The sequence below is a fragment of the Nuphar pumila genome, chromosome 12, assembly GCF_984573655.1.
Source record: "Nuphar pumila chromosome 12, dmNupPumi1.hap1.1, whole genome shotgun sequence".
Lineage (NCBI taxonomy): Eukaryota > Viridiplantae > Streptophyta > Magnoliopsida > Nymphaeales > Nymphaeaceae > Nuphar > Nuphar pumila.
The window spans coordinates 98,160,333-98,174,029 of record NC_143260.1 but is presented as its reverse complement, the minus strand read 5'-3'; the positions used below and the strand labels follow the sequence as shown (position 1 = coordinate 98,174,029).

The 13,697-nt window shown below is 37.1% G+C and overlaps 1 protein-coding gene across 1 annotated transcript in view; it reads right to left on the bottom strand.

The window, feature by feature from the left end:
• Nucleotides 1–980: 980 nt before the first annotated feature.
• LOC149821275 (protein SUPPRESSOR OF K(+) TRANSPORT GROWTH DEFECT 1-like) overlaps nt 981–13,697 on the bottom strand; it is a 32,502-nt gene continuing 19,785 nt past the window's right edge. Inside the window, exons 2-8 of the mRNA XM_089982223.1 lie at nt 7,258–7,363; nt 6,377–6,575; nt 3,500–3,568; nt 3,298–3,372; nt 2,926–3,024; nt 2,047–2,202; nt 981–1,294 (exon numbers count right to left, since the gene is read on the bottom strand). Of these exons, the coding sequence (XP_089838349.1) occupies nt 1,169–1,294; nt 2,047–2,202; nt 2,926–3,024; nt 3,298–3,372; nt 3,500–3,568; nt 6,377–6,575; nt 7,258–7,363 (830 nt within the window). The 3' untranslated portion in view covers nt 981–1,168. The remainder of the gene's footprint in view (nt 1,295–2,046; nt 2,203–2,925; nt 3,025–3,297; nt 3,373–3,499; nt 3,569–6,376; nt 6,576–7,257; nt 7,364–13,697) is intronic.

Below are 13,697 nucleotides of genomic sequence, written 5' to 3'. Positions count from 1 at the left end.
ACATTGGACGAAATAAAAAGTGTTTCAGGTCAGAGGCAGCTTTGACAGTTCCGTTCATCAAATACCAGCAGCCGGAACACCATTGATGGATAGGTTGTTAGTTAAATGGGTCCCACAAAATTTTGGCGAGTCATTCAAGTTTTAGATGAACAGCAAGTTAACATTGCAAAAAATAAATGGCTGAAACAAAAGGTTTTAATGGTGTTCTGCCTTGCTGTTCATCAACTGGCTTTATTTCATTGGCTTATCTTGAGAAGATTTAAAATACGAAGGAAGCAACATCTTAATTTGAAAAAAGTGGATGAATCCTCTCACAGAAATCTATTTGTATTTTCTACAAAAAAAATCCATTTCAAGCTAATGAATATTACCTTCCAACACATCAATTTGGAACAGCTCAAGTTCCATTAAGACAAAATTAAATCAATCTCACGAGAACTCATCGTACCCAAGAGATGGAGATGGTAGGATGTCTTTGCATTCGTTGGTCCTCAAAACAGAAACTTAAAAGAGACTAACCCTTGAGTCTTTCTAATATAACACTCCGGGAAAAAATATGTAAAAACATAGCAGTTATAAAATATCAAAAGCTTATCAAGATTTTATCATTTTTAATATACCATAATAAAATGGTTATATTGTCCCTCGCTCAAGGAAGCAACCCTTGTGCATAATGACCGCACGTAGCACTTGGCATTTATTTTAAGAAAAAAAAGTAGCACTAGTCATGGATATATATATATATATATATATATATATATATATATATATATATATATATATATATATATATATATATATATATATATATATATATATATATATATCATAATCTTCCTATTTGCTAAAGCAAAAATAAAGTAGGCACATTATTGAGATTAGTTAGGGTATCCTTAGGATCAAAGCTAGTATCATGTTGGAACTCTGTTGTAATGAAAGATTGAAATGTGATCAGTTGGCCCAATAAAATGGATGTTAGCTAACACAAAATGGGCAAAGGAAGCCCACACCTCTATTTCGTTAAGCTAACTCCTGTACTTCAAAAGTATCATTTCTTAACACAAATCCCCTTACAGTTGGGAGGAATAGAAGTACCAAATTGGAACAATGTTTGTTGTTACACAAATCAAAATAAATACAATTACGGTACCTGCAGTTCCAAACATCATCAGCCCTCTTCTCCAAACTCCTTAGTGAATCTCTCATGCACTTCAAGATCAGCCTTGCTAACTGTTGGTCTCTGCCTTGAAAGAACTTTGTCAAAATCCATCTTTGCAATGGGCGGAGGCAGAATCTAGATGAAGTGACACCGATTCTACAGTCAGATAATCTAGCAAATGAAGAAATATCATGCTAGAGGCAGCCACTAGGCTAATGAAGATGAAGCTTATGTCAGAATTATCCTACAAATCATAACTGGAAGATAGGAATTATGATCAATTAGGGTTTGAATGAGTGACATCGTCAGTTTAAAAGTCTAGATGACATTTCAACCAAGTCATCTAAGTGAATCTCCATTAACTCCAGAAATCAGAGGTATGTCGCTCAATACCCAAGTTGGAAACAGGGCAATTTATACTGTGTTTGGGAACTGGTAGCTAGGATGGGAGTTTATGCATTTGGCATAAGTATGGTCAAACTACCTTGGTAGTGAATGTTTGGAAATTGGTGGCTAGGATGGGAGTTCATGAATTTTGGGAGAGGAAGTGAGATCTCTCCCCTTTGTATTTGCACCAGCTCCTGGATTTGGTAGCTACCATCTCTAGGCTACCAAATTCAGGAATTTGGCAGCTACCACTTTTCCAAATGCATAAACTCCTCCAACTGCCAGTTTCCGAACAGACCTAGAGTTCATGCTGAAATCAAAGCTTAGGTCAGTTCTCTTTCCTTGCTTTCGGCAAATATAGGCTTTAGGTAAATAAATTGAATCTCCAAATATCTCTCTCTTGGATAGGTACAGGCATCACATGAAAGCTATGTGAATTGAGTGAACGATGTTAAGAATTTACACAGAGAATAAGTCAACATAAACTACTTCAATAGTACCTTGGAAGCAAGGCCTTTGGTGGCAAGCTCCTGCATGGTAGTCTGAATAGATCCACATTGCTTGGGTCCGCATGGCATCCAAATATCATCATCAGTTTTTATAAAGAACATGGCATCCTGGGTTTTGCGAACAGGTTCAAACAGAACATCCTTGACCTGGAAAGGGAGCACATGGAATATTTAGAAATAACAAAAGCAGCAGAATTGAGCTCTGTCTGGGAGCCGGTATTGGTGTGTGTGTGTGTGTGTGGTGGGGGTGGGAGTGGGGCGGAGAGAGAAGACTATAGGGGTGATGGGAGTAGAGACGAAAATGGGAGATGAAGATGGAGTTGTCAACAACATCCTTGTGAGGATGTTGTTAGAAATAGCCCAACACCATGCTCTTTGCCCAAAACATGGTTCCCAAGCACCTGTGAAGGTAGGTGGCATTTATCCTCATTAAATGGAGCCTGAATCAGAATGAGTATTAAGGGCATGTTTGGTTTGCATTCAAATGTGGTTTTGAATCTCACACAAATGAGAGAATGAATCTCATTTGCAAAGCTAATTAAACGTGTGATTTGGAATCTCATGCAAATGAGAAATATAATGTGATTTGAAATCGCATTTGAAGTGAATCACTTCAAATCACATTTGATTCCATCTCATGTGATTTCAAATCACATGAGATGCAACCAAACATACCCTAAATACAATGCGAAAATCAACAAATCAGCCTAATCCAGTCAGATCTTGAATCAAGCAAATCAAAACACTACGTCTAAGTTGCATATATGGGTGGGCCAAGTCCTGGACCAGGTTCAAGTCTTCAAAACACTGCTTAAAAGGCAAAATACAGTCAGAGACCCCAAGAAGGAACATCCAAAGACTGCCACATACACAGACTGAGATATCTGATCCTGAAAAACCTTCTGTCTTGTGTGCCAAATTCTCAAAGTCACTTTCAGTTAAGTTATGAGGTGTATCTCCCAGATGAACCTGCAAGAACCAATGAGAAAAATATCATACAAACAGAATCTGGTGTACCACAAATTGTTAAGACAAATCAGTCACCTATAGAAGGAAGCCCCTACACAAAAACAAGAAAAAGAAACAGTAGGGCAATCAAGATTTCGACTTTTAAAGGGAAAATTCATCATTTAAATATATAAACAAACAATGAACTGTGGATAACATGATTCCTGAAACAACCTACTGCAAATAATGAAGACGGAAAATTTTACAACAGAGCAGGATGAAAAACTAATATACCTTGAACATGTGTTGCCTTGCTTTCAAATCAGGGAGGGGGATGTAAATTCTTTTGTCAAATCGCCGACGAATGGCCTGTAGTTCTAAAATATTAATAATGTGCAGACTGCGGATGCTAGATTAAGCAACTGAAAAGTAAGTTAACCCAGTGACACAAAAAATGCTATTAGAATACAGATAGTGACATATATCCATTCTTGACCTGATCCAGAGCATATGGAGTATTCGTAGCAGCAAGAACAAGAACTTTCTGATCATTGTTGCCCACACCCTGAAAGTATAAAGGTAACTTAGTCCACAGGATAATCAAAGGGCGAAAATTTGCCCCCCTTTTTTCAAGAAGAGAATGGAGAAAACAGTGTTGTGAAAGCGTGCTTCAAGGTGCAAAAAGCCCACCTTGCCTCAAGGCGAGGCCCTTTACGCCTTGAAGTGGGCAGGTATAGTGTAACCATCCTAAGGCATGCGCCTCGAGGTGAGGCGGGCACGTCATGCCACTCTGGTTAAATGGGGGCCTTTAGCATTCTCTCTCTCGCCTTCGTCTCTTCTTCTTCTCTTCTTTATTCTTCACTCCTTTTATTCTTCTTCTGTTGTTGTTCTTCTTCTTCTTCATCTTCATCTTCATCTTTCAGCCTTCTTCTTCCGGTCCCCTCCTCCTCCTTCCCTTCTCTTTTTTCTTGTTGTTCTGTTTCTCTATATTCTATAGAAAATTCTGGGTACTTCGCTTGGTTGTTTTGCTGGTTTGAGTTCATCATGTTGTTGTTGGATTTGAAATAGCATGTTATCTTTATTGTTATATAATTGTTTAACAGGTAGAAGGTGGAAATGTTTGTTGGATAGTGCTTATTTTTATGCTGAATATGTGGTTAATGTCTTGAGCTGATTTTAGCAGTTTAATAAAGCTAATATTTCAAGCAAGTATGCATGAACAACTAGCTTGATGTTTGTTTAGAAATTAGAACTTTAGATGAATTTTGTGTATAGGATTGAGAAATTTGTCATAGAATTCTCTTTTACATGTTATTCTCATTTGTCAGTATTTATGAGATTTCCTATTTCTTATAGGTTGTTGCTTCATCAATAGGACATACCTTTTATTTGTATTTTTAAAATATTTTTTAAAGTTTTTAAATTTATAATTTTTAGGCTTAGGCTTTACGCCTCTCTTCATATTTTGGTGGAGTGTTTTGCTACACCTCAACGCTTTTCACAACATTGGGAGAAAATATGCATATAAAAATGAAGTAAAATAGATCCTAATGATATATATATATATATATATAGAGAGAGAGAGAGAGATGTGTGTGTTAACAATACTAATGTGTAGAACCATGAAATTTGAATTGAACATTTATGAGTTTCAAACAAATGCAGATTTAATCAATGAACATGTTTGCAGAAATATAAAATTAAGAAACATAGAATAAATGAAAGCCCAAGTGCTCAACATAAGAAATAGTAGTTAGGCAAGGAACATAGATTTTTTCAATAGGAAAATAGATATCCACAAACTATTGCATAAACACAAACACCATTGTCTGCCAAGAATGATTTAACTATTATAAATTCCTCCAATTTGTTAGATTCATAATATTGCATAGTATAAACTGAAATTTTAGGTTAAAAGTTTCAAATTCTGAATTCAACAGATTCAATAATTAGCAAAGAAATTTTTAGCCTGCAGCCCTTATCCCAAATAAACAACAATAAAAGTAACCTCGACCTAGTGTTACTGACAACATGCAAGTTCCAACTGTTGGAAGTCATTACTTCGAACACCAAAAACATGCAGCCATCAGGGTAAAAAATCATCCAAATAGAAAAAAAAAACTGAAATATAAGTGATCAAACTAAACTAATGAAGTCACAACGAGATTGCTATCATAGCCAACGCAGCAGAAAAAGGTGCAATTGAAACTAATGACTTTTCACCTACACATCTAAGTAGTCAAAAACGCTCGTCGGCGCCTCGGTGCCAGCCCCCTAAAAGGCCTAGTCGATGCCTAGGCCGGATTAGTCAGCCTAGTAGGGACCACAAAAAGATAAAAACACAATAGATTCTTAAAATAATATACAAGACATTCAACACAATTTATGAAGTTAAACAACTGAAACTCAAAAAAAATCATTAATGAATTTAAATAATATAGACATAATTACATCTCTAACATTCAGCTTCATCTAAACAAATGTTTGTTTAGCTGCATCACCTAGAGATACATAAAAGAATAAAAATATGAAAAGCATAAAAACAAGAGAAAAACTGAAACACTTAAATATTTCAAAATACTCAAGCAAAACATGATTATAATGTTTTTACATATTATAAAAACAAATGTAAAATAGCAATCTTAGTGACCCTCCCATAACCTAAGTACATGCCTGGGCGCCTAAGCGCTCCTGGGCGGTAGACTTGCGTATATGTAGCCTAGGCAGCCTAGTTGAGATTTTAACTACATAGACAAACACACAAAAAAACACATGACAGGTAACAAATTATATCGTCGGGACCCGCATAACGGATTTCAATATTTATGCAAAATGAAAAAAAAATGAAAAAAGGAGTTAAAAAAGGTAATGTTAAATGAATATAAAAACATAACATGACACCCACATACAAAGATTCAAGTGGGGAGGAAAACACAAACAGAGCAGGCAGTGAAACTCCTGGCCAAAGGTTTAAAAGGGAAAAGTTTAAGGTAAATTTATTACTTTAGGCATGTGATCAAGGCACAAGTCTTAAAGCAATCCGAGGCATAGGCCAAGTCAAGATCACAAAGAAATGAAAAAAACAAAAGGAGAATCTTTTTCAAGCAAAAAACAGTACATTCCAAGACTATTAGTATTTTCAAGCAAAAAACAGCGCATTCCAACACTATGTATGTCATCATGTATTCATAAGCCAAAAATGAAGACCAAATCCAGGAATCAAAATTCATGTTCACCAGCAGAATAAATGAAAACATACACAAACAAAACACACATGTTTCTGTACGTGTGTGAACCTGTGTGTGTGTGTGTGTGTGTGTGTGTGTGTGTGTGTGTGATAGAGAGAGAGTGAGAAGCTTTATCATATCATTACCTGCATCTGTACAAGAAGTTCTGTTTTGATCCGTCGAGAAGCTTCACTCTCATTGCCTTCCCCTCGCTGACCACATAAAGAGTCTATCTCATCAATAAAGATGATGGAAGGTGCACTGTCACGTGACATCTGAAAAAGATTTGAAACAAGCTTCTCACTTTCACCCATCCACTTGGAGACAAGGTCTGATGAAGAGATACTACATGAAAACATACATCATTCTTTAATTCACCACTGCACACATGAATAGGCACGCATGCATGCAAATATGAGCATGCCTAAGTAACCACTGATGCAAATATTCACTAGAAAACATTGCAAACTCAAAAGATATAGCTATTTGAGCTCATCTTCAAATGCTTTACATACTGCTGGAAAAAAACGTGATCCAGTAACATTACACCAAAACAAAGGCAAAATCAGAAAGAAAGCATGCTTCTGTATATAACTTTAACAAGACATCTCTGAGAGATACTTGGACCTTACAATAACAGTGATTAGACTGGTTCAAAAAGATCTTATTGTTATTTCAGCTTCCTAGTAATAAAATATGCATCTGAAATGAAGACACTCATCATATGCACAGTCCAGATGGAATGTCCACATTAGCAATTGACAAAAGAAGAATGATACTAAAGGGAAGCTGAAAATGGCAGTACTTTGGAGTTAAAAAATGCATGATTACTGAACATGGTCAAAAGATAAAAAATGCAAATAAAAAGGCCCACTTGATGAATGAAAGAGAAGATTGCTTTAAAGAAAATAAAAAGAAACATTGAGAATTTGAGTATAAAATAGAAATTGGTTCAAGGAAGCCACAAAAAAAACACAGCACAAACAAAGTTTTGTTGCTGTAGCCAGTAAAGAAAGAAAAGAACTACCTGAAAAAAGTAGAATCTGCCTCCGTTGCAACAGCCTTAGCCAAATAGGATTTCCCAGTTCCAGGGGGGCCATATAAAAGGAATGCCCTCCATGGTCTTCGCTTGCCTAAAACAAAAGCAAAACCATTTGTATTTAAATAGATGGAACAAAATTGTAGCTCGTACCTAGCATAGGCTTGATGATGAAAGTAAAATCAAACTGGAAAAATAGAGTAACAAGGTAGAAAAGCAATGGATACAACAGTTCCCTTGACACATTCATGATCAAGCATAACCACCACTTAATCTCTTGACATGAGAATGCATAACTTGGACGAAAGACAATAATCTTGCAGAACACATAAAACCAGCTTGAAGTTATTCTAATTTGGTGGAAGAATCATAAAACAGGGCCATTTTGCTACTAACTACAACCTTTATGGGCTATAAATTACCCCACAATGAATATTATACATTAAACATATCCCTCCTATCTACAAAGACAGTTAAAAAGAATAAACTTATATACTACACATTTCTCTTACAGGGATGGGGAGGGGTACTGATCTCCATCAAGTTCCTTTTAGCTTGGTACCCATTAAAAGGAAGTTGAGAATATCACTTGTCATCCAATTAACTAGAACTCTTTCTTCAAAATACGAATGGTTTTACCCATGGTTGCCAGTTGAGGAAGCGGGAGCAGGAGCGGGAGTGGGAGTGGGAAGCGATGCACTTTCAAAATTTTAGGAAGCGGGAAGCGTGGGACCACTTAGGAGCGAATCGGGAATCGTCTCGGAAGCGACCTAGGAAGCGAAAAAATAAAAAATAAAAAATACAAAAAATGGAAAAATGGGGGAAGCATGATGGGAAGCGTGCTTCCCATTTAAAAATGGCGCTTCCCCGCGCGTTTCGGAAGTGCGACGTTTCACGCTTCCAAAGCGTGCTTCCCCACTTACCTAGGCGCTTCCGGTAACTCTAGTTTTACCAAGCTAACATTCAATGCCAGAGAATTGTACTAGACCAACTTACCAAGATTGATCCAAGACAAACCAGAAAATGAAAACTTTAAGAAAATTATGAAAATATTCTCTCATTTGAAACGAAGAGAAAGTCCCCTCCCCTCCCCCTGCCCCATCCCTGATCTCAGTACATGAGAAGCTCCGATTTGATCTTTCTTTTCCCAAATTTGACTAAAATAGTTAAATTTGTAATCACACAGTAGGAAAACAGACAAATCTTCATGAGATCCATGAGTAATATATGACCAAAGATTTCTTATTCGCAAATGAAGAATTTAGGCAGCTGTGTTGGATTGTAACAATAATATATTGTTTTTACTGTGATTCTCTTTTAAAATATAAGATCTTCCTAAATTATTTCATACACCTTTGTTGCATCTACTGGTAACCCACTTTACATGGATTTTAAAAAACCATCTATTCTTGCTTCCCAATTCTGCTCCCATCCCTAACAATGAAGAGAGGGAGAGAGAGAGAGAGAGAGAGATCACACTGGGGCAAAATCTTCACCTTTACTTCACCAATAACGATGGAAACTCACAGCCATAGTCATCTCTCATGGTCAACTGAGAATCGTAAATGCCCCAGACCTTTATTCTAGATTAGACTTTGAACCACATAACCATTGTTTCCTTAACTAATTCTTGCAGACATAGAAAATCATATTAAGAGCCTTTTGGCTTCACTTGCTGAATATGAGACGAGCCTCTTCAATAATAAATTTTCTTCCTTGCTGTCTATTAAAAGAACTAGTATACGCTCAGCAAAATGTTAGAACAGTTCTATACATAGAAAAGCTATTCAATGGAAGGCTAGAAACCTTATCATGACCTCATACAATGTTCTATTATGCATACTCAACTAACTGATGCCATTTTACAAAAAATACCCATACTTGGGAAGTGTTTTTCACAGGGAGTGGACTTTCCAAGTGTAAAACACAGAACTTCCGAAGCACATGGGAAACATGCTTTAGAAGTGCACAGAACCAGCTAATCCTAACAGGGAAGAGCATAAGATGCATGCTACCTGTACCATGGGAAGCACTCTTTCCTTGCATGCAAAACACACTTCACATTACAATAGGAAGCACGGGGGCGATAATTGGAATTAAACACATTAATTTTATAACTTCCTAGTTAATTGTAACATTATTACTAATTATTTTCAACTTAATTTAACATGTGCAAAAGCAACTGCATATTAAAAAAGATAAGTTTTTTGTTTAATTTAGTGAATATTTTGTTACTAAAGACGCTATTTTGCAAGTTAAGAATCAAGGTAATCTTCACTTTAAATTAACATCTTATAGTATTATTGTGATTCTCTCTCCAGAAATATAAAAGCTTCCAAAGTTGAGCTCTTTTTAGCATTTTCATGTGTCTTGCTTCACATGGATTTAAAGTCATTTTGAATTAGTTTTTTCAACTTGAATTAAATGGATTTAAAGAGTCATCACTTCTTGCTTTTGCTTCCTATGCCACTACTCATTTATATCACCATCTCTCTCTCTCTCTCTCTATATATATATATATATATATATATATATATATATATAGAGAGAGAGAGAGAGAGAGTGCTTAAAATTAATAGTTCTATCATGTGAGGGCAAAGTCCTCACAACGCTTGCAAGTGACTCATCTGACTCTCATGGTTCACTTGAGAATCATAACTTTTATTCAAATAGTCATTCGGTATGGGCATGTGTTACATAAGTACTATTCATATGACATGGCTGTTTGATGAATGAAGGGGCACAAAGTGTTGGAGAAGCGTGGAGACTGATTTCCACCTAGATATAAATTCCTAATTTTCGTTTGGAGGGTAGTTCTATAATTTTACCCTAGTTTTCTTGTTATATTCAATAACACTAGTAGACTCCTTGTAAAACTCGTAGACACCGTCTATTTAAAGGAAGCAATCTGGCTCTTGTATTGTATCTCAATCAATAAAAAAGAAGGCTAAGTGCGGTCATGGACGTAGATAATTCTTTTCAAACTACGTAAAATCTTTGTTCTTCGTGCGTGGTTATTTTCTCCTTTTGTTTTTTTCTCGTGTTTGTTTTTTCGATCCATCGGTAGTTTGAAACCTCATTTCCCAACAGCTGATATCAGAGCCTCGGTTCAGAGGGAATGGTGGGAGCAATAGCGGCGAAGGAAGGAAAGGTGAAGATCGATAGGTTTGACGACAAGGATTTCAGATTCTGTAATATGTAAATCGAAGACTATCTGTATCAAAAGATGCACCAGCCTCTTGCTGGAATTAAGCCAAAAAAGATGAGTCAGGAATATTGAAATATGTTAGACAGACAAGTGTTGGGAGTTGTTCGATTGACGGTTCCCCGAAATGTCGCGTTCAACATCAAGACCGAGAAGACCACGACTGGTTTCATGAAGGCACTCTCAAATATGAATGAGAAATCATCAACATCGAATAAAGTATTTCTAATGCACCATTTATTTAATCTGAAGATGGCCGAAGGTGCCTCTGTTGTAGATCACATCAACGAATTCAACGTCATTACGAGCCAATTGAGTTCGGTGGAGATCAACTTTGAAGATGAAGTTCGAGCATTGATTATGTTGTCCTCTCTGCTGGATAGTTGGAGTGCGACTATGACTGCTATGAACAGTTCTTCTGGTTCAAACAAGTTGAAGTAGAACGAAGTCCGAGATCTGATTCTAAGTGAAGATATTCACAGAAGAGAATCAGGTGAATCCTCAGGTTTTGCCTTGAACATTGAAGGTAGAGGAAGAATAATCAGCGAGATCAAGATCGAGGCAAGTCTTAAGTCTGCGAGAAAGAGTTAGTCTAGACTCCAAAAAACACAAGAGGGACCTAGTTGTTGGAATTATAGGAACAAAGGACACTTAAAGAGAGATTGTAGGATGTCCAAGAAACAAAATCAGAAACATAATAAACAGTCTGCCAATACAACATCGGAGGAAGCTCTCTATGGCCTAATCCTGGGTATTGACAACCCAATTGAATCATGAATCTTGGATTCTAGAGCATCCTTCCATTCTACCTCATACAGATAATTATGCTGCAGAAAATTTTAGAAAGGTTTATCCTATTGATAATGAACCTTTAGATATTATGAAAAATGATGATATTCAAATTAAGACAGATAATGGTAATTTGTGGAAGTTGTATAACTTCAGGCATGTTTCAGGTTTAAAGAGAAATTTAATCTTTGTGGGATAACTTAATGATGAAGGGTATGTTACGAGCTTTGAGGGTGGATCTTGAAAAATCGTTAAAGGTGCTATGGTTATGGCAAGAGTCAACAAGACATGTACCCTTTATATAACTACGAATATGAGAAACACTATGGCAGTCACTGATTCAACCTTTGACTCTAAAACCTAGAACTGTAGACTCGTGCATATGAGTCAGAAAGGGATGAAGATACTTTCATCAAAGGAGAAATTATCTGGCTTGATTTATGTGAATGATGATACATGCTAGACTACCCAAAATGTTTTGGGCTGAAGTAGTGAGCACAACTTGATTAACCAAGGGCCTTCCGTTCCTTTGGACTTTGAATTACCAGAGGAGGTGTGGACAGGCAAAGAGACAAATCTGTCAGACTTGAATTTTTTTTGTTGTATTTCATATGTGCATGTAGATTCTGATGACAGGGATAAGCTAGATCCAAAGTCCAAGAAGTATTTTTTCATTAGATATAGTAATGACAAATTTGGATATCGGTTCTGGGATGATCAGAACAAGAAGATCATAAGGAGAAATATTATATTCAATGAAAATATCTTGTATAAAGATAGATCTATTGAATCTGATAATGCAGGAAAAGGTGATCATGTTGAATTGGAGGATATCTTTTAGCATGACGTAGCAAGGAGAGTTTAGGAGAATCCTGAAAAAATTATGCCACCACCAAAACCTAGTACACCTGTGATGCAGCTAAGAAGATCGTTTAAAGCATCTAGACCTACTCAGTGTTATTCTCCCTTCTCTGCATTACTTATTGTTGACTGATGGTAGTGAGCCAGAATGTTTTAGTGAAACAATGTAGGTTAAAGATTTTCTCAAATGGAAGTTAGCCATGGAAGAAGAGATAGACTCATTGCATGCAAATCAAAATGGGTTCTAACCATTGTCATCGATATCGGTGATATTTTAAAAATATCGCGAGAAATACCAATTGTTAAAAGAGAAAAAAAAAATCTTTTCAGTTTGGGTAGCAGTATGTAATTAGTGAAAAATAGATGGATTCTTTTTGTAACCTATTATTAACTAATTCCTTTAAGATGGGATTAGGGCCTAATGCAGAATAACGATTTTCTTCCTCTCTCCCTCTCTCTCTCTTTCTTTCTTTTTCTGTTTTTCCAAAAACCTCAGTTGACTTCAACATGGTATCAGAGCCACCCATCCTGGGTGACTAACATTGTCGACGACGACGCTGCTGCAACCGCCGCCTCAGGACGTCGCTGCGCGAAGATGTCTCTGCAGTCGCCTCTGTGTGCAGGTGTTGACGTTGCCGCGACCGTCGTCGTTGCTGGTGCAACTGTGATGTTGACGCAATTGTTGTGAAAGCCATTGCTATTGTCGCGTCTGTGCAAGGGTTGGTGCTTCTGGTGTCGTTGTCGTCGTTGCTACCGCTGGGGTCGCCGCTGCGTCTGCCGTGACTGAACCATCGTGTGGAAGACAGATCTGGGTTTCAGATCTGTGTTGAGATCACCATCGAGGTCTGAATACAACAGGTCGATAGGTGATGCAGCCAAGTCTGAATATGTCTGAAGTTGTAATTGATGGAGCAGGTCTGCAACCTCCATCATGATGCAGTCGTGATGATCGTGGAGTGTGGATTGTGGAGAAGACCAGATCAAAAAAGATCTGATGCAGAGAAGTCGTGGAATCAAATCTGTTTTTTTTTTGTGTCAGACGCTAATCTGGAATTAGATACGTCAGATCTGGTTGTGGATTTATCGTGGTGGGGTCCTGGCCAATATCATATCGGACGAGTCCCTAAGTCAGATCTGATGTGATTTCCTGTTTCTTTCGTGTCGCAGATCAGATCTGGACTGATCAGGTCTGGTGGTTGTTTGAGACTAAGTCAAGATGTCTAAATATGGTGATAAAAAAGGGGAGCTAATTGGAGAATATAAAGCCTTTGTGAATCCTTTTTCGTATGGGTCCTCTGTCAAGCTAGATGACTCTAACTATGCAAGGTGGTCCCGAACTTTTATGATGTCTATTTCTGGTCATCGAAAAAACATATTCTTTTAGAACCGAAACCACCCGATAAATCTGGGAAATACAGCACATGGGATGAAGATAACGACATCGTTATGTCGTGGATGATGAACAACATATTGCCTCATATCGCTGATGGACTTATTTACTACACCACTGCTAAAGAGATGTGGGACAACCTTCGAGATACGTACTCTCATGAGACCAATGTAAGCCGCATCT